This window comes from Pangasianodon hypophthalmus, chromosome 25 (assembly GCF_027358585.1).
Source record: "Pangasianodon hypophthalmus isolate fPanHyp1 chromosome 25, fPanHyp1.pri, whole genome shotgun sequence".
Classification (NCBI taxonomy): Eukaryota; Metazoa; Chordata; class Actinopteri; order Siluriformes; family Pangasiidae; genus Pangasianodon; species Pangasianodon hypophthalmus.
In genome coordinates this window covers 18311038-18332238 of record NC_069734.1, presented here as the reverse complement: position 1 = coordinate 18332238, position 21201 = coordinate 18311038, and the positions used below count along the sequence as shown (strand labels likewise).

General features: G+C 38.0%; 2 protein-coding genes across 5 annotated transcripts in view; both read left to right on the top strand.

Moving 5' to 3' along the window:
* The window catches only part of slc26a11 (solute carrier family 26 member 11), an 11374-nt gene extending 8518 nt beyond the window's left edge, over nt 1-2856 (top strand). For all 4 annotated transcript variants that reach the window (XM_034299686.2, XM_034299684.2, XM_034299685.2 and 1 more), the window contains exons 14-17: nt 317-444; nt 794-893; nt 1054-1187; nt 1470-2856. In XM_034299686.2, the coding sequence (XP_034155577.2) occupies nt 317-444; nt 794-893; nt 1054-1187; nt 1470-1577 (470 nt within the window). In that variant the 3' untranslated portion in view covers nt 1578-2856. The remainder of the gene's footprint in view (nt 1-316; nt 445-793; nt 894-1053; nt 1188-1469) is intronic.
* A 4646-nt stretch (nt 2857-7502) lies between these two features.
* Nucleotides 7503-20186, top strand: LOC113524298 (NACHT, LRR and PYD domains-containing protein 12-like). Its single transcript, XM_026910480.3, has 18 exons — nt 7503-7647; nt 8021-8091; nt 8631-8732; nt 8964-9056; nt 9128-9211; nt 9283-9366; nt 9446-9538; nt 10361-10388; nt 10914-11115; nt 11259-13017; nt 14245-14418; nt 14508-14681; nt 15318-15494; nt 15609-15782; nt 15906-16070; nt 17176-17349; nt 17917-18090; nt 18597-20186. The coding sequence occupies exons 2-18, from the start codon at nt 8057-8059 to the stop codon at nt 18616-18618; spliced, it is 3714 nt and encodes a 1237-aa protein (XP_026766281.3). The 5' UTR covers nt 7503-7647; nt 8021-8056; the 3' UTR covers nt 18619-20186.
* The last annotated feature ends 1015 nt before the right edge of the window (nt 20187-21201 follow it).

Genomic DNA, 21201 nt, shown 5'->3' with positions numbered 1-21201 from the left:
GGACGATCCACAGCATTAACTATAAACAGATTTAAAAAGTATAATATGCTGTTCTTTAATAAATAAAAAATATATATTTGGCAAGTTGCTATAGTAAATCATTCAGGAATGTGCTGTTATGGGAAAATAATCAACTTCAGCTGCTGACAGTATCTTTGCATCGCGTCAGGAATCTCAGAATCTCAACTTGTTCTCTGTTAGAAAGGATCGTGTACGTCTTTTATGTGAATGTCGCCTGTATCTTTTTCAAATGGTCTCTGTTTTATTTTTCTCTTTTAATACTTTCTCCGTCTGTTTCTGTCTCCGTCCGTCTCAGAGTTGGACCTGCTGCCGTTCTCCGTCACCTTCCTGCTCAGTTTCTGGGAGGTGCAGTATGGCATTGTGGGAGGTGTAGTCATCTCAGGATTCGTGCTGCTGTATCTAATGGCCAGACCTGAACTGAAAGTAAAGCTGTAACCTACAACAACATCACAATAACCCCAGAATGTTCTCTTATGCTAGCGCTCGAGACATTCGAGACATTATTACTAGACAGTCAAGTACGTAGTGTACAGTATTTTACAGTATCGGTGTAATCAGTGAGTAAATAACGCTTCTTCTAAACCGTCTATTAAAATAAATAGCACACTAACTGAATCATGTGCTTTAAATAACAGTAGTAATGTTGTGTGTAGGTGTAGCGCTGATATGCTTTAATGTTTAGTATTTAGTCTTTATGTTGCTTCGGATTAAACTTTATTGAAGCTGTCAGGACTCATGTAACTGAAAATAAAGCGGTGACTCGGTTATACAGGTAACAGATCACGGCGTGCTGGTGATGAAGTTGGGAAGTGGACTCCATTTTCCTGCTGTAGAGCACTTCAGTGACGTCTTACACACACATGCGCTACACGGTGATACACACACATTACACACAAATACATGCAAATACACGCAAATACATGCAAATACAGAATGGTCTGAGTTCTGGATATGGATATGTGGAACACTTGTTGAAATGTAAATCTCTCTCTCTCTCTCTCTCTGTGTGTGTGTGTGTGTGTGTGTGTGCAGTATCTCCTCCTCGGTGTGTTCTGGTAGACTGTCAGCATGTCAGTAGTATAGATTACACAGTGGTGAATGAATTGCGAGATCTCTTAAAGCAGTTTAAGCTGCACAGAGTCTCTCTGGTCTTCTCAGGACTGAAGGTAAACGTGACCTGATGTATAAGTTCACACAGTCCAGTTCCCTCTTCTCCATATACCACTTATAAAGTCAAATTAATTATGTTCAAATATTTGTTTTTGTTTCTTAGAGTAATTACGGTAGCCCTGCTACTCCAAGAGTTAAGGTCGTTTACGCTTATATGTTAGTATTTTGATTTGCGGAGACTTTTTGCAGGAATATTTATCATACGTCCATGTTACTGGTTAATCAGAATCCAGACTTCAGCAGCTCTGTAGTAAATATACGTGCTTTTCTTTCTCCAGTGCTCGGTGTTGGAGGTTTTATTAGCAGCTGATCTTCCAGGCTTCAGACACACAGACAGCGTGGAGGCGGGACTGCAGATCCTGAACACCAACCCCGACTCTGACTGACACTCCTCTCCTCCAATCAGCACAAGATCACTGACTCATTACATGGCTCCGAGCCAATCGCTGAATACCTCAAGTGAGCAAAACCGATGACGGAATACACGAGGTTCAGAAAGTCGCCAATCTCAACATGAAATTGTTTTAAAGTTTGTAGAATCAGTGACACTGACATCGAGACCAAATGGATATAAAAAAAAAGAGGCGTCCTTTATTTTGAAGATGCACTACATATTTTTCTTTATGGAGACTTTAAAAGATTAACAGTAAACAATAGTCTGAAAACTAACCGACTTGCTAGCTAAAGAAAGTTTAAAAAAAAAATACACAACTGTCATGTGTAGTGTTTATAGAGTATAGTGTTTTCTTCAGAAAAAAAAAAACATTTCTCTTAACTGTTGAACAAATTAGCACTACAGCAACGTGTGCTCATTGCCTGGAGGCATGCTAGCATCACGTCAGGTAGCTAACATATAGCATTCTTGGGTAGCTAGCTGCCTAGTTGCTGAAAATCCTGTCCAGATTTCTGTACTCACGTGTTTTTTGTTTGTTTTAGACGTTTGATATTAAGCACTAAATTTGCTTGCCTTAATGTCCAAATGTGATGAAACGATTAATTTCTATTTTGTAAAGTGGAATTGTAGCAGGAATAGTTACCGGAGTTGTCAGAAACCACGTGCCTTGTTTACGAAATGTTCGAGGCAGAGACTTTTCAAGTTGATTCGAACTTTTTTTAACTGACCAACTGCATATTTTTAAATAGAAAATACAATTCGATGCTTTTAAAACACTGATAAAATATTTAACTGACCGACTTTCTATTTACGAGAAAAAATACCAGATTACTAACGGAAACATTTTTACCTTAAAGTCTGTTTTAAAGCAAACCGACACTGACTCTTTTACTTTTACTGACTTTTTAGTATTTTAAATGAAGCTGATGTTGATGATTTCACTTGTTTCTTTAAATGTTTCTATCACCTTCGTGCATTTGTGACTTGTTTGGTTTATAGAGTTGGGATTTAATGTATTTATGTAACATGCTACTTCATGCAGTGTTCATGATGCTAATCAGTCGTCATAATCATCTATTACTTCTTCGCTACATTACCATTGTAGCGCCAGTGCAAAATTATAGCTGCTAAATGTCGATACTGAGGTAAGTTGAGAGAAATTTTCACATTAATTAGCACTAAATGAATATCACTGTCATTCTATACATATGAATTATACTGTACGTGTAGTTATGTAATAAAAACAGCAAAGTAAATAAGAATTTACCGGATGTCTACAAGTTACATTTTTATTTATTTTTTTTTTATATTTCACAGATAATGTATAAAATTGCAGACAACTCTTGAAGTTTGTTTTGAAAGTGTTTATTAATCAGAACTAGAAATTATGTGATCATTATTTATTCATAACAGGTTATTATTTAAAATAATCAGACTGAGAAAATCTTCAAATACCTGTGAACGTAATTTCAGCCAATCAGATCTTGTTATGTCACTCATCTCTAGCTTTTACAACAGAACATTATAAATAGCAATATTTAAATCAATACTGGTTAATTTTTTACTAATAACCTAATATAGTGTTTATTGTTAAAGTGCTTAGACACACATGCTTCGTCTTCTTCGGTAAGTGCGTCATCAGTTCTTGTAAAGAATATCATCATCATGTTCTCAGCCTCGAAAAGGTCAGGAGTAATGTGTCGTTGTTCTTTGTGTAGAGTGTATAAAATTACATCCGCAGGTTGTATACGGTGCTCTACCAGCTCCTGTAAAACAGAGAAAAGAACAGAAAGAACAACATCTGTCAATCAATCGCTATCACAATATCATTAGCATTTAACAGGTAACTAATGTAACTATAAACAGATAAAAAGTATTATGCGTTCTTCTTTAACAATTAAAAATTTGAATCATTGATAAATTGCTGTGGTATAAAGGAATAAACCACTCGGGGATGTGCTGTTACAGGCAAATAATCAACTTCAGCGATGCAAACTTTTAAGCTGAACATAAAACTTACACTTTTTGGCCTTTTTGTGATAATGAAGGATCGTCTGTTAAACTCGCAAAGTATAACACAAACTTACTGTAGTTTCTGCAGTTTACGTTGCAGATCCTCCACCAGCGCATTAAGTATTTTCCTCCCCGAGTCTCCAGGTTCGTTTCTGCTCAGGTCCAGAGCTGAAGCCAGAGCAGCACAGCCTTCTTCTGTCATAGTACTGCAGCAAAACGGCCTGCAGGTAGCCGGAGAAAATCTCACATTAGTCACAATTCTTACCGTACGCAACAAAGCCTAAAGCAGCTTCTTTAGTTGTGGAAACAAAACCAATTGATACAAATAAGCAAATCTGTACAAGTGGATTTCTTTAAGTGTCACCCCAGAAGCCACCCCGGTATCTTTTCAGCATGAGGTGATGAACATTCTAGTCAGATGACGTGAATAAAACCTGGCGGTAACTTGGTGGAACTTTGACTGATTGCTAAAAGCTTCTTTGAAGCTAAAGAAAAGTGTGAAGAGTCACTATGTCTGTGGGTATCATGTAATTAAAAGTGCAACATGCTGCGTTTATGACTAATTGGGAAATTGCCTTCTTGACCTGACACTAAGGAAACAGACTTATACCACTTATTACAGCAGCGTTATTCAACTAAAATCTTTCAGATTAGACCTGGAAAGGTCCAGTTACATAAAATTCCTCACTTCTGGACTAACGTTACTGAACGGTGGAAACATACCTTTAATGCTTAACTATTAGTGATTAGTTTATGGCTACGAATGAGACAATTTGAAGTGGTTACGTTTTGTTTCGCAGTGATGCTTCATGCTACTTTGGACTAACGCCACAGACTCTGAACAGATGATAAGCCTGGGGAGAATAAACACATAGTTTACATCAGTTTCTGTCACCAACCATTTTAAAAGAAGCCATGTCGTCTGTTTGAAATACTTCGCCGAGTACGCATCCAGATGACGATCCCGATCCCGAGAAGTATTATAACTTCTCCAGAGACACTCCTATAGCTTTCAGCATGATGTTGTAGATATAACAATGACTGCATCTTGAATGGACAACCTTACAGGAGTTACATTACAATCTAAATACCACTCAGTGAACTAGGGCTGTAGTCAGGACCACCACTGTCAAGTCGAAGATGAGGACTAGCAGAGACTGAGTCAATACCGAGTCAATATCGAGTCCATATCAAATCCATTTTGAGGCCAATCCTTTACTCCAGCTAGTTGGCTTCATTCATGCACTGTGCCAATGATTAACTTATGTTTCTAGGAGAGGGAATTACTTTTTGTCTAACTCTTGGTCAAGGCCGTATTTAGTAAGACCAAAGCCCAAGAGTGACACAAGTACAAATGCCAGTAAGGCAGAGACAAGAAGTCCATATCAATACAAGAAAAGGTCTCGAGCCCTACTGTGAATGTTTCAACTCTCTAAAGCTCTCTAAAACTACAGGGGCTAGGGAATAATACGTCAAGAATCAGTATACCAGTACCACTCACTGTAGTTTCTCGAGAGCAGCTTCACATTCAAAGTCTTTTATTTTATTTTATTCCAGCCCAGAGCCAGCTCTTTCAGATGTGTAGGGTTTGATTTCAGAGCTGCAACCAGAGAAGCGCAGCTTTCCTCTGAAATACAGCACTCATACAGCCTCAGAGACAAGGACAGAAAGTCATATCACTTATTTCTTTATGGTGCAAAAGCAAAACAAGATTTTATCTGTAACAGAGTGAAGAGCTCACTTCAGTGCCTCGAGCGTACACTGAGGATTCTGCAACCCAAAGCAGAGCAGTTTCAGCCCTGCATCCTGCGGACGATTGCTGCCCGGATCGATTTCTCTCAAACTGCAAGATCTGGTGCAGAGAGTGGAGGCCAGAAGAGCACAGCTCTTCTCAGTGAGATTGCAACTGCTCAGACTGGAAGAGAATCGATCAGAACATCACCAGAACCAACAAAGAACAAAGCTTACATTTCAAATACAAACAGCGAAGTACTCCCATAGCTCTTCTAGATGATTCGAGCACTTGGAGAAGCCTGATCAGGTGGAACTCATCCAGGTTTTCTTCTGAGTGTAGAAGCACAAACACTAGAGCTGACCACTGAGCAGGAGAGAACTTCACTCCAGAGAGACTGTTGTCCCTTTTTCTGTACAAAAGGTGCATTTGAACTTCCTGCACAATATGGAAAAGTCTTGAAGTTCTTTGAGACAACAGAACAGAGTGAAGGGCTTCTGTAGACAGAGGTTCTCCCTGATCTTCCTCTGAATGTATGCGATTGTGTTCTGTCTGCTGTCAGAGCTGCTTTTCGTTTGTGGCAGAACACCTTGAAAGAGAGCCCGACTGGACTCCGGTGAAACGACCAGCAGGAATGAATTACACGTAGAAAAGTATTTCTCAACTGTATCTGTTCCTGGTTTCATTTTTTAAAGTAATAATCAATACAATTCTGTACTACACTGCCAGTCAAAAGTTACACGTCGCGGTTAAACTTTATGAAATGAGTTTAAGTTACATGGTATGAGTGAATGTTATGTGTCAGTAGTGCGTAAACTGTAATTTAATAGTAGACTAAACATGTTATATATAGTTTAATCCACATATAACTGTAAATGACTGTACATGTAGTAAATATAACACTGTACACATTTTTTTTTTTTTTTGGATAGGAATATTTTGGTTTCTTCATGCACTCCAAATCTGGAACCTAGAATTAATGTCAGATTCAGTAATGTAACGTGAGAACCACTTGATATTTATAGTATATTTACACCGAATAATACAGTTTTTCTTCTTCACAAAATATCACTAGATAAATCAGTACAAAGTTTACAGTTCAGTAAAAGTAGCACTTATTTTAAGTAGTTATTTTCGATAAAGCCTCTAGAGGGCGCTCTGAGCTCACTGACACGAGTTATGTAACATTATTATCCTGATGTTGACCTTGTGAGCACTTTAACCAATCATTAAATGCACAAAATAATAATAATAATAATAATAACAATAATAATAATAACCTTTGTGGTTTAAATTGAAACACAATGTAACTCGCAGTATTAAAATTTAAGGATGAAATTGTGATATCTTTATGATAACTTGTAAACAATATGATACAAGTTTGTTGAATTATAATCGTTCGGTATATTCCGAATTTAACGAGCAAACAAAACAAAATAACCCCAGTAATTTTTCTAAATAATGTTTAACACATTAGTGTTGTTGTTTTTGTTATTGTTGTTTTGTTTTTTTCATTTGCATGACATTTACTGATTTTCAGAGTGACTTACACATGGAATATGGTGTGGTTTCTATTTTTTATTCCATAATATTTTGCTCTAAATATGTGAATTTAAATGATTTAAAGTAAGGCCCAGTTGCTAGTAAAGAGCTAGTTACTCTAAGATAGTGTTTTAGCAGTAGCGTATTTTGCTAAACAGTATAATCCTAATCTTTATGTTTTGGTATAAAAGAAAAAATAGATCGTTGCCACCTGAATTAATGTTTGTCTTTAAAAGTGGATTTGAATCTGTAGCTATAAGTAGCATATTAGCTAGGAAGCTAGTTTGCTAGCTAGCCATTTTGGTGCTGCATTACATAAACAATAATGTGATGTCATTTCCTGTCCTCTGGGGTACGTGTTGTCTCGCACTGGGTATTTTTTTCTCCTAATCAAGTCAAGTCATGTAATGGATTGTGATGAAAGTAAGTATGAGGTTAATCATGAACTAAATAAGACAACGCTACACAAACGGTGTCAGTAAAATAAAGAAGAGACGCATGAAAAGTCATCATTATGATTTATTTCACTCGAACACGCAAATAAAGTCTGGATATTTAAACAGAAATCTGGTTCTTTAAAGTGTAATTCAGAATTCTACATACTGTTGTTTTCCATGCCCAGCCCAGTTTTATTATCCTTGTTTATGACCGTGTCGTATTGGACTTTGACACTTGTTCACTACAGTTTGGGAAGTGCGTGATGATGATGATGGGTTTCAACACGCAGGGAACTCCATAAGAACCTCCATAACAAACTCCATAAGAAACTAAACTTGTGAGTATCTGAATATTTGCACAGTTTCCTGCATGAGCTTTAATGCTTTAAAGTGATGAGTGAATGTTATCAGTGAGCGTGTTAATGATCTTTAGTGTAATAATGGTTTGGAAATCAGGTCTTTAACCAGCTAGAACAATCTCCTGATCTCAGACTAAATTTATAGCAGTTTTAATGAGGGAAGGTTATTATTATTATTTTTTTTAATTGGCTTTCTTTTAATTAATTGCAGAAAATGTATGAGTGATAACTCTGTCCTTAACCATTTGTACATTTTCATGAGTGAACCTGTGTGAAGTTTTACCACTTTGAAATCGTGAGATGATGTCGTTTAATCAGACACTCCTTCAGGTTCGGTGTGTTTTGTTCACAGTTTTGTGGCCTCGAGGTTCAGACGCTGGTTCCAAACATGAATCTACCTCCACCCTCATACGATGAGAAAAGGTGAAGCCAGTACTAACAGCAGCACCATAAATTACGGCGTCATATTAAGTGTCCTTTATGGCAGCATTTCACAAACAGGTCCTCAGTACTCAGTACTTCTGATAAAACATTCGCTCAGTACAGCGGTTATAGCGGTGGAAAATGAGAAAGAAATGACTGAAACTTGACAATTCCACTAATGACTTTATTGCCCAAAAGCACAACAATAAACTAAACCACAAACAGACAAACACCTCGCTATTGGGTACAATAATGTATTGAAAGAAAAGCTAAAAGTTAAAATAGTTTAAAATTGTTAGGAATTTAGATTCGAAGGCGTCTGACGCAAGAAAGTCGCCTCCTGACTTTACAGTTATGTGATTATTGAGCTATGTGGTGATGTGAGGACCAGTTTGGAGGAAAAAATGTCTTATGGAAATTGTATCATTGGCTCATTTTGGAATCCAACAAAAGATTTTGGTTAATCTAACAACGTATGACCATTTAAAAAAAAATCATTTAATAATTTAAAAATTAAAATTTAAAAAATGACTTTTTAGGATAAAGAGTTCGGTTGTACGCAGAGGTGCGTTCATGAAGCGTGACTGGTCGAAAGATCAACCTCCTGACCTCGCAAAGGAAGATTCTTCTACTCGCTCACAGTAAGAACAATATTATAGTAGAAATTATATTTCACCAAAACTGTTACTTATAATGATATTTAGTTTGTGTCGATTCTGTAATACCGACTACGCAATAAAACCTGGATTGATAAGAACATGACTGAACGTCTGATTTGAAGAAAACAAGCCAGTTTGATGGAGAATAAAGTGAATCCTGAGTCTATTATGGATCAGATAAAGATGATTTATTTATTTAATGTTGTGTTTTAGAGCACCAGAACCCAACTGTATGTCCATGAAGAGCGATGTATCTATCGAGCAACCAATTTCTTTCCAAAAGGGAAAACCTTTTACTTGGTCAAGGTAGGAATGACTCAGTGTGACTAATATGAGTGTTAAATAAAGAAATTTATTCAGCTAGTGTTGTGTTTTAGGTCAACAGAACCCAGCTGTATGTCCCTGAAGAACGATGTATCTATTGAGCAACCAATTTCTTTCCGAAAGGGAGAACCTTTAAGGTAGGAATGACTCATTGTGACTAATATGACTGTTAAATAAAGAAATTTATTTAGCTAGTGTTGTGTTTTAGAGCACCAGAAGACAACTTTATGTCCTTGAAGAGCGATGTATCTATCGAGCAACCAATTTCTTTCCAAAAGGGAGAACCTTTAAGGTAGGAATAACTCATTGTGACTAAAATAACTGTTAAAGTATAAAATAAAGAAATTTATTCAGCTAGTGTTGTGTTTTAGAGCTCCAGAACCCAGCTGTGTGGCCATGAAGAACAATATATCTATTGAGCAACCAATTTCTTTCCAAAAGGGAGAACCTTTTACTTGGTCAAGGTAGGAATGACTGATTAATATTAACTGTGTGTCCAACCAGTTAGTTTCACTGGTTAGTTTATTTGTTGGAAGTTTTATGTAATTGAATAATGATATAAATCGTGAGAGCGCTTGTTTTCTCTGTGATTTACAGTGAGAGTTTGGATGTACCTGAATCCTGTTTATTTAAAGGGAATTCATTTCAGTAAATTCCATTTGGCCACTAATAATAATAATATATCATCTTTTGAGGCCATGAAGTGTCTTAAGGCCATGTATTATTACGTTGCGGCCATGAGATATCAAGGGGGTGAATGGTATAATTTGACCCATTAATATGTGGCTTCCACATAATTTTTTTGGCAGGAATGGCAGAAAAAGTCTATTCACTTAGAGAATTTGTTTAAGCTGACGTGGGCTGATGATATATCCATGTCTCAGCTACAAACTACACCGGTAACATAACACCAGAAACTTCACCAGTGGCCTCAATATTTTACTTAGTGGCCATGCCTTAAATAAATAATCACCACGTCCCCTTAGTGGTTCTGTAGGATACTTTATGATAATGTGGAGGGTTTAATGACTCCAAAGCAACGTTAATTTTCACTCTGGCAGTGAAAAGTTTTAATATGTGGCGTTTTTGACTTACAGTTGATAATAGAAGGTGTTAGTATCACCTATAACACAAATATATGTGTTAATAACTTAATAACTTTATGTGTTATATCTTTTTACTTGGACACATTTCTTTAAATATTAATACGGGGGTTAGAAAACAAATTGACTGGCAGGGTATATTGTGTTACTTAAATCCATGTTTTATTGTGTGTTTTACCGCAGTGGCAAAGGTGGACCAGACATTTTGAAGGTGCGTACACGATTATGGGGAGAATTCCAACAATGACCAGCAACAATAACGACTTCCATTCACCTGTTTTGGATTTCCACTTATTTCCTTAACAGTAGTTAATGCAAATACACAATAATTGCCTTTTTATTGTAAAGGCTGAAAACTGCCTAAAATTGGAAAACGTTTGGATGGAAACATATCCTGTGTTTTAATATTCTAGAAGTTGCCTTAATTAGTTGTGTATCTGTTGAACATCCAACTCATATCTAAGACCTGAAACGGAGAGATCGGATTTGAATCTAAACAGACGTCTTTTGGCCTGGAAACATCTTTTCCTTTGAAGTACACCATCAGCACTGTAACTAAGATTAAGATAACGTATCAGAATTTATCAGGCTTTATCATTTTCCATTTAGACTTAGATGTGGCACTATAAAGTAGGTTCTGTTCCCATGGTTACATAGATAAAAACAAAAAAAAAACTATTGATCTTCTTCTCTTGGTATTGAAAGGAAAGTAAATAACCTTAGCATCCTCTTTCAGGAGGTGGAGCACAAGGTTGTTGCTCTGATAAAGGAAGAGTTGACAAGGTTCTGGAAGCTGTTGAGTCCATCTTACCCAGCATGCTCTGAGAGGGAGGTGAACGATGAGGAGCAGGACAGTGTCAAGGAGGCAGTACTGAAAATCACACTGCATGTCCTCAGGAACATGAAACTTAACGACCTTGCTAACACACTACAGAGCAGTAAGAGTTCTTCTGCCTGCTTGTTGATTAAAACAGTACAAGTCAATATCAGCTTTTATAGAAACAATAAGCCCTGAAGTTTAATTAACCCAAAAATTGTGATAAATATTATAATATTAATTATTGTTCTTTGTGCTTATTAGAAATGATATCCATGAGCCAGAAGAAATTAAAATGTACTCTAAAGAGAAAATTTCAGTGCATCAACGAAGGACTTTCAAAACATGGAAACTCAAAACTTCTCACTGAGATCTTCACAGAGCTTTACATCACAGAAGGTGAGAGCGGAGAGATCAACAATGAACATGAAGTGAGACAGATTGAGGCAAAAGCTGTGAGACCAGTAAGTGAAGACACACCAATCAAATGCAATGATCTCTTTAAACCCTTACCTGGACCAAATAAATCCGTCAGGACCGTGCTAACCAAAGGAGTTGCTGGAATTGGAAAGACCGTCTCGGTGCAGAAGTTCATCGTGGACTGGGCTGAAGGAAAAGCGAACAAAGACATCCACTTCATATTTCCACTTCCTTTTAGGGAACTGAATTTGATGAAGGAGAAAAAGCTCAGTCTGATGGACCTTCTTTATCACTTTTTTCCAGAAACATCAGGCTTACACGATTACGAAGCGTACAAAGTTCTGTTTATCTTTGATGGTCTGGATGAAAATCGTCTTAATTTGGATTTTCAGAACAATGTGATGTTGTGGGAAAGAACAGAACCTGCTTCGGTGGATGTGTTGTTGACAAATCTGATCAAGGGGAATCTACTTCCTTCTGCTCTTCTCTGGATAACATCTCGACCTGCAGCAGCCCATCAGATCCCTCCTGACTGTGTTGACCGGGTTACAGAAGTACGAGGGTTCAGCGACCCTCAGAAAGAGGAGTACTTCAGGAAGAGGATCCATGACGACGGACTGGCCAACAGAATCGTCACACACCTGAGGTCAACAAGGAGCCTGTACATCATGTGCCACATCCCAGTCTTCTGCTGGATTTCAGCAACTGTTCTAGAGAGAATGTTGACTGAAGCAGAGAGCAACGAGATCCCGCAGACTCTGACACAAATGTTCATATACTTCCTGATCTTTCAGACCAAACACCGCGATCAAAAGTACAATGAAAACTGTGAAATGCGTTTCCACCAAACTAGAGACAGAATTGTTGCTTTAGGAAAGCTGGCTTTCCAGCAACTGAAAAAAGGCAACCTGATCTTCTATGAGGAAGACCTGAGGGATTGTGGCATAGACGCCAAAGAAGTGTCAGTGTACTCGGGAGTGTGCACCGAAATCTTCAGGGAGGAGTTTGGACTCTATCTGGGGAAGGTGTACTGCTTTGTGCATCTCAGCGTCCAGGAGTTTCTTGCCGCTTTATTCGTATTCATCACCTTTAGCTCCAGCAAGGCTGAACACTCAGATGTTGTCAAGAGCATAGCCATGACTGACCTGCTCAAAAAAACAGTGGACAAGGCCTTACGTAGTGAGAATGGTCATCTGGACCTTTTCCTTCGCTTTCTGCTTGGAATCTCACTGAATTCCAATCAGGCTCTTCTATGCGGGTTGATAACACCATCAGACAGCTCTCATAGCAAACAGGAAACAGTCATGTACATCAAGGAGAAGATCAGGGAGAATCCTTCTCCAGAGAAATCCATCAATCTGTTCCATTGTCTGAATGAACTGAATGACCAGTCTCTAGTCCAAGAAGTCCAAATGTACTTGAACAGAAAACGTCTCAAACGTCTGTCTGGAGTCAGGTTCTCTCCTGCTCACTGGTCAGCTCTGGTGTTTGTGTTGTTGAACTCAGAAGAAAAGCTGGATGAGTTTAACCTTAGTAAATATGACAGATCAGAGGAATGTTTCCTCAGGCTGTTGCCAGTCATCCAAGCATCCAGAAAGGCTATGTGAGTTATTTGAATTATTATTTTAATGTAATATTACATAAAGTCTAAACTATTCCAGGTTAGAAATATGTTCTCTCTGGGAGGTAGTGTGGTGTTTTACAGTAATAAATGCAGAGATATGCAGATGCCCAAAATCGTTGGCAAGCTCATGTATGTGGAAGAGGGCAGTTAGCAGTGTCTTCCAAGTGTTTAGCTTCCCTGTGAGGTAGCATGAGAAGAAACATATTTGAAAATATGTTTCTGGCTGGCTTCACATGTCTTGCAGGAAGCACGTGTTTGCCCTCACGCTCCCTGTCATGTAATAGGGAAGAGATAGCTAGTGGGTGGGCATTGGCAAATGACCAAATTAGTAGAAAATGTGGTAAAAATTAAAAAACAGTCCTGAGACTCAGACCTCTGTGTTTCGGTGAAGTCCATGATTTCTCCTCTAATGGAAGTGCCTTACAAATTCTAGTGCATAGTTTCCAAAGCTGCTTCTGTTCTTCTGAATCCACGCCAATGCTTGACCATGTCCATGTTGTGTATGCCAAGGTATTCCACACCTACAGAATCTTATTATAATCTTATATTGCTTGAACAAGTTCCTACATCAAATGCCTCAGTTTGGGTTTCTGGCTGAGGTCTTTGTTTCCTGCAGGAACTGATAGAAACCAGACCAGGCAAAATTAATTCCTCTAATGACCTTTAGTAACCAATTTCTGCCCTAATCTTAATTTACCACTCAAAACCATTGGTCTTCCACCATTCTTGCTGCATAGTCACTGGTCCTGCTTTAGCCTTTGGCCCTGTTCCTGCCCAAGGTTTTGTTGTGAGTCATGTTGTCACCTGGACTGACACTGATCCTCAAAATGTTGTTGTACCAAAACAATGTGTCTTGGTGGTTTGAGGTTGCTGTATCACTCACAACAACCATTATTGCCTCCCTTCCCCTTGATTGGCCCATATTTCCACAATCTCTGCCTGCTTCCCTGTTTGTCATGTTTGAGGAGAAATGCATTAATGAAGGCTCTTGATAACTGAGCTAAAGATGGTTGAATCCATGTGAGCCTTTTTCCACTGGCTAAGTTTTTTTTGTTGTTGTTGTTTTGTTTTTTGATGTGATGAAACATTTCAGCCAGCATTCTTGGACTAAAGTGCAATTTTAAGTGGCCAGTCTCACAGAAAGAAGCATATAGGGACTAATTTACGAGGCTTAAATATTTAAATTTGCTTTCATTTATTCTCTAGTCTGTGTTCGTGTCAACTCACATTGACAAGCTGTAAAGAACTAGCCTCTGCTCTAATCTCGAACTCCTCAAATCTGAGAGAGCTTGACCTGAGCAAAAACGACCTTTACGATGCAGGAGTGAATCTGCTCTCTAAGGCTCTAAAGAATCCACACTGTAAACTGGAGAGTCTAAGGTAATTCATTTTTTATATTCTACTGTGTGTGTGGTGTGTGTTCATGGTCAGAGAGAGGTTTATAGTAATTGCACTCTTTTATATTCCAGGCTGTGTGGCTGTAACATCACAGAGAAAAGCTGTGGACTTCTGGCTTCAACTTTCATCTCCAACGACTCGAGTTTGCGACAGCTGAACCTGAGCAACAATACCCTGAAAGATTCAGGAATGAAGATGCTCTGTGGTGCACTGGACAGTCCAAACTGTAAACTGGAGAGCTTAAAGTAATTCATTTTTCACATTATATTGTGTGTGTGTGTGTGTGTGTGTGTGTGTGTGTGTGTGTGTGTGTGTATATGGGTGCAGTTTAGCGTAGCTCTGCAGGAGTTTGGGGACAAGCCTGAGGGCCACAGAGATGAAGTTCAAGTCCTCTAAGTGTGCTTTATGTAATAAGGCTACAGTTGTGATGGAATTCAGTGAGGCATCAAAGACTCATTCATTCTGCTGCCACAATTTTTTCTTACATCCAGCATGTGTTGATTGCCGTTTTTTTTAGCCGTCTCTTCAGTTTGCCGTTCTCGTATTGGTGGCTTTTAGACGAGCGCTGTAGCAATGGTCCCGTTAAATTTCTGACACTGCCAGAGTTTCGTTCTCGGCTGTCTTTGGTCTCAAAAGTGCTACATCAGCAGCCACACTGCCTCACATCACACTATGCAATCTAAGATCGTCGATTTCGACTGATGACCAAATAAGTATTTTAGGATATGAGGGTTTTTTTTTCATCTGTCACAGCAGAAATCGGGCTGAAAATTGTACCACGTAAAGCCGACTTTGCTCCAGTTTGCTTTGCTCTCAAGGTTGAGTGCTGCTGAACTGGTTACAGCTTTGGTAACAATGATTATACTCCTTCACTTTCCCAGGATGAGCTGTTGTAGTCTCTCAGAGCAAAGCTGTGAATTCCTAGCTTCAGCTTTCAGCTCAAACTACTCAAGTCTCCGAGAACTGGACCTGAGCTACAATAAGCTAGAGGATTCAGGAATGAAGATGCTGTCTGCTGTATACAAGATGGATACGGATATTAAACTCGAGGTACTGAAGTAAGTATCTTACCAACAGTATGCGAAGTGATCGCTTTGTGTGTTTCTGCTCGTGTGCATTTATGTGTGTTGTTTTCTACGGATGCAATTAATTCGAATCACATTTACATTCAGACTCCGGGCTTGCCATCTCACAGAGAAAAGCTGTTCAGCCCTGGCCTTAATTCTTAACTCAGATTCCTCCAGAATCCAAGAGCTGGACCTGAGTAACAACAATCTGCAGGATTCAGTGGTAGAGATGCTCTTTGCTGCAGAGAAGAATCCTCACTGCAAACTGGAGACCCTGAGGTGAGATACACACAGATTTTACATGCTACACGAGTCAGGAGTGAAAATGCTTTCTGCGGTGTTTTATTTGTGGATAACTTGTTTGTATGCGGACAATTGATTCGAATCCTGTTTTGCTCACAGGCTACAGGGTTGCAGTCTGACGGAGAAAAGCAGCTTAGCCCTGGCCTTTCTGATCAGCTCCAAACTGACAGAACTCGATCTGGGTAACAATGATCTGCGTGATTCAGGAGTGCAGCTGCTCTCTAATGGACTGAAGAATAAACTCTGCAAACTAGAGACGCTGAAGTGAGACACAGACGCTGCTTTTATGTCCACATGTGATGTTGTATTCATGTGTACAATAGACTGTATTCAGTGATGGCGCCTTAAGTCCAAAAGTTACATCAATATTTGCTTGGGTAAAGTTAGGCGTATTCAGAGTCGGGTTACGCAGCTGCGTCAGTCAGGTGTCTGGGGTCTGCCCACGGTTTGAAGGATAAGCTGACTATATCTGCTATGCTTACAGCTCTGTTCATGATTTAACTTTATAAAATTTCAGAGATAAAGAGTGTCTCTGATGAAGTTGCGTCTTCTTCCACTTCCTCCATGTCAAAACAAATCTTTTCTTAGGCTCGAATGGGACAATACTATAAATTAATAAATAGTGTTATATTTATGTATTTAATATTGGCCTCACGTGGCATGCTGTAGTTTTTTTTATTTTTTTTTTTTTTTTTTTTAGTGTACGTACATTTCAGCATGACATATTCTGATTACATCACACCCAGAATTGCGCGTAACTGAGACACGCCTCTGTTTTGGACAAACTCCGCCCTACTCTCACACAACTTCGGAATAGTTGTAGTTGTAGTTAGACAGCAATGTGCACAATTTTCAGTATTAAATCCTCACTGTTGTGTGTGATCTATTTCGTGCATTTCTGTTTAATAATACTGTTCAAAATATTTTATATAAATAACTAATTAAATGAGATTTACTGGGTTTTTTTACATTGTTTTTTTTTCTGTCATTTTTTAATTACTATTTTTATTTATTTTTTTGGCAACTTTTCGTGTCGTAGGTTTTAGAAGACGACGAGGCTGTTGGTCCGAAGTGTAAAATTTAACGTTTACTCTATCATACATACAAGCACTCGAAATTAGTGAAAATAAAATGTGTGATATTTCAGAGAAGGTATATTTTAATAACACGATTATGTACTAAATATTCGCATATGTTTAATGTCCAGGCTGGTTTCAGCTGAATGCCCCTTCTTGGCTCATATTATGTAGCTGTGTTAGCTTAAACGCCACAGATTGTTGAGTTGATGTAGCTGAATGTCAGGCGACTTGTCACTCAAATTCCAGTGAACCAACAGACACTAACACTAACACTTCTCTTTCTCTTACAGGTTATGTGATTGCAGGATCACAGAGGTAGGCTGTGCTGCTCTGTCTTCAGCTCTGAGCTCAAACCCGTCACACTTAAGAGAGTTGGATCTGAACAGTAATAAAATAAGAAACTTGGGAGTAAAGCTGCTTTCTGAGCCCCTGGGGGATCAGCAATGTACATTAAAGAAACTGGGGTGAGTTTTATCAATACTATAGTCTCAGGAGTTAGCAGAAGGATGCTAAACATCAGTGATAAAAAGAAAATTATTGCTAACCTATGCAGATTTGTATCATTTTGTAAAGTGCAGGAACTTGCAAAGGAACTGAAATGTAGTAAATATGAAATAATACACACATACAAAAAAACAATGAGCTACATACTGTACATATTTAGCTACTTTGTAGTAGCCCATGTCACCAATGAAAGCTATTTAACCCTGATAGCTGTGAATGAATTCTTTCACAAAGAGTTTATATCTTTTATTCAGTGTGAAATCCTTTATTGCTGAGTCTCCAGTAGTTCTGGACACATCTTCAAAAGTTTAGTCTCGGCAGCATTGACAGTGACAAGGAGAAAAAGCTTTACATTGTGGGTGAAGATGATGATAACGCCACTGTTTCAGTGCTAAGCCTTTGGGAAATCCTTTAACCCTGCATCTACGCACGCTTTTTGTGAACAGAGTCATTCTCCAATTATTTAGGATAGTATACTTCTTCAAATGGCTCAAAGAGTGCCCTTTGCTTTTGTTTTCTTCGTACAGACTGTTTAACTGCGGGATTACCGATGAAGGCTGTCCTGCTCTGGTTGCAGCGATGATGTCGAACCCATCACATCTCAGAGAGCTGAACCTGGCTGGCAACGATGTGACAGAGTCAGGACTGAATATACTGTTTGATTTAGTGAAATCTCCTGTCTGTGCCCTGGAGAAATTAGAGTATGTACACCTGTATTGAAAAGAAAAAAAAAAAAAGTATTGGTGTGTTTTGGTAAACTAGATAGCTAATGACAACTAAGTAGTTAGCCAAGTTTAAAGGGAAGAATAAATAGCATGTGTATTTACAATCAAATCATATTTAAAATCTCAGTAACGCCGGGTATCGTGCTGCACAACACGCGCAGAGACTTGATAACATGCTCATGAACTCAGCTACTGGCTTTCATTCTGTAATAAAATAGCTAGTGAGGGTGGCACACTATTTAATACTAAACAGTTTCCGACAAAAAAGGAGAAATCCTAGTGATAGTGTCTCATGATAGCGGTTGGGATTAACTGCAAAAATGTGACCCATGAACTTCTTTTAGGATGTTTGTGTCGTGCTACTAGAGTTCACCACCATTAACCTCTGAAACTCAACTGAACCAAAAAGCACTTTTTAAATAAAACTCTGTACTTCAGTTTGTGTTGAACCTGATCAGTGAATCTTCTCTTCTGTCTTGTAGCTCTGGGATACCGCAAGTGTGATCTGCTGAGCTTCTACCACTGAAAAGATGATGAAATGTTCATCCTGATTCCAGCAACAGAGCATATAAACGCAGACCTACACACACACACACACACACACACACACACACACTACCTGTGTTTAACTGTTAACTGCTAACCAACGAGTTCATTTTGTGAATTTAAAGGATGTTTTTCATGTTTTTTGCATAAAAAACAATCAGACTGTACTTTTATTTACAGCATTAATTCCAAGTAATTCAACAATTAATTCCTTAATTGTCCACTAGAGGTCACTAAAGAGATTAAATAAAAATTAAAAATTTAAATTAAAAAAAGAGAAAAACAAGAGAGAGAAAGAAGGTAACAGATGCTGTCTTTGCATCTGGTCATTATGATGCCAGTGTGTTTTCATCACAGCACAAAAATGGCAGAGATTTTTTTCAGACAAAGATACAGAGGAAGTCTTTTTTACGTGTAAGGAAAATCAATAAACCTTACTTTATTTATTTAGCAAGTTATCCAGCTCACCAGAATTCTGAGCAGCTTTGATTTGCCCCATGAACACTTGCTTGCTGCTCTGATGACAGAGCGATTGGTTCTGACAGTAGTTTACGATTTGCTTTTTTCTATGCGTCATATTTTCTTATACTAGAGATTATGTTTTCCTAATTTATGTACTGAATTTTTTTTTATTATTTTTTGTTCTGTTCTCTGTACATATGTTCTATCCAGCGAGGCTGATGCACTCTGTAAATAAATAAATGAATAAAACGGGTTTTCTGGGTCAGTCACTAATGTTATTAACGCTGAACGCCAGCTGCTGGTGGTAGTGCAGTAAATAATACACACTACAGGCCGTGTTGGAGTTGAGTTAAGCGCTCAGTGAGGATTTAACACTGAAATCAGTATTCAGACCTCAGATTTTATGTTTCGGCTTTAAATACACTATAAAATGTGGCTTTTGAGGGCCATATTACATACGTAATTATGACAATTAATAATTTAATTCTTTCAAAATGCATTTGGAGGAGACACATCTTAATCAGAGACACTGTTTATAGCAATGACCCAAATTTTTCTGGATAAAATAATGAATTAATTTAAAGTGAGCTGATAAGTGTAGTATATATATATATGTAAGTGCTTGGTCAGCTTATCCTTCAAACCCTGAGCATGTTTTCTTTACAGGAGGGCTTCTTATGGGAAGAAAAGCAGGAGCACCAGGCTGTACTGGGAGTAGGTGAGTAGGTGATGTCAGTATCAGGTAACCTCTGTAACCCTGTGTACGTTTTATTTTTGAAAGCCTGTAAAAGTATATAACCACAGAATATATTTCATTTAGGTGTAATTAATGTGTCGTCCACTAGAGGGCACCACAGTAACAAACTATTCGATATAAAGAAACTAGAGAACGTCTCTGCAGGGCCACTTTTTCATCCTGGTTCTTAAACCTTTCTTTTCCGCACCTACGTGTCGAGAGTCACACTAAAACCTGAGGTCATGTGAAATATACGTAGAAATTTGTTTTGCACCGTCCCGTGAAGCTACACTGTCCTACAACATCACAGGAGCCAAAGGCACAATAAGGATTCACAATCACCTCTGATCCAACATGGAGTTGGGAAACTTTATTTTAAAGGGTTGTTTTTAAAAGTATTTTAAACTTTATTTTAAAGTCACAACATTTTCTGTACTGTGTTATTACATTACTGTGTTACAAAACATTATCAGTGTTTTAAATTTCTGTGTTAAAAAAAATCAGTGGTAGCTTGTCTGTTATGACACTAGTTTGTGATTAGTTTATAGTTTACTATAGTACTAGTTTGTGGATTAGCCTGTTTAATATAATGCTAGTTTGTGGATTAGCCTTTTTTCTATAATGCTAGTTTGTGATTAGTTTATAGTTTACTATAATGCTAGTTTGTGGATTAGCCTGTTTTCTATAATGCTAGTTTGTGATTTTACTATAATGGGTTAGTATGTTTTCTAAAATTTTAGCTTGTGTGCTAGTCAGTTTACTACACATACATTGAAACCCATGATATTTGGTTGGATGTTTATCATTTTGTAAATCAACCTTACTGCTCCTGCACTATTTTCCACATTTGGTTATACAACAATTTTAGTTATGACTTTGTCTAAGTTTGTGAAAGAAAATATGTGACACACATCAATTTATCAGCTGGCCCTTAGCATTTTCACTGAAGCTAATAAAGAGCCTTAGTGGTCTATTAGCTCTGGTTTTGGTTAGCATTAGCAGAACAAGCTGCGTTCGCAATAGGTTGTGAATTTGGGCGGCTGATAGTGCACACCAGCGTGATAATTCTTAAACAGAAGTGTGAACTTATTTCACACTGTGCTGTTGATCATATGAGCACAGTGAAGAAGAGACAATTTACTTTCCTTCTGTTGTCACGTTTGTTTTATCGTGTTAACTAAAATGCTAGTTTGTGTGTTAATGGCCACTATAATGCTAATTAATGGGTTAGTCTGTTAGTCAGTCACTCATTTTTGGATTATTCAAATGCTAGTATGTGGGTTAACTTGTTTTTGTGTAATATTTTATATGTTAGCATGTTTACTACAATGCTAGGAACGTAT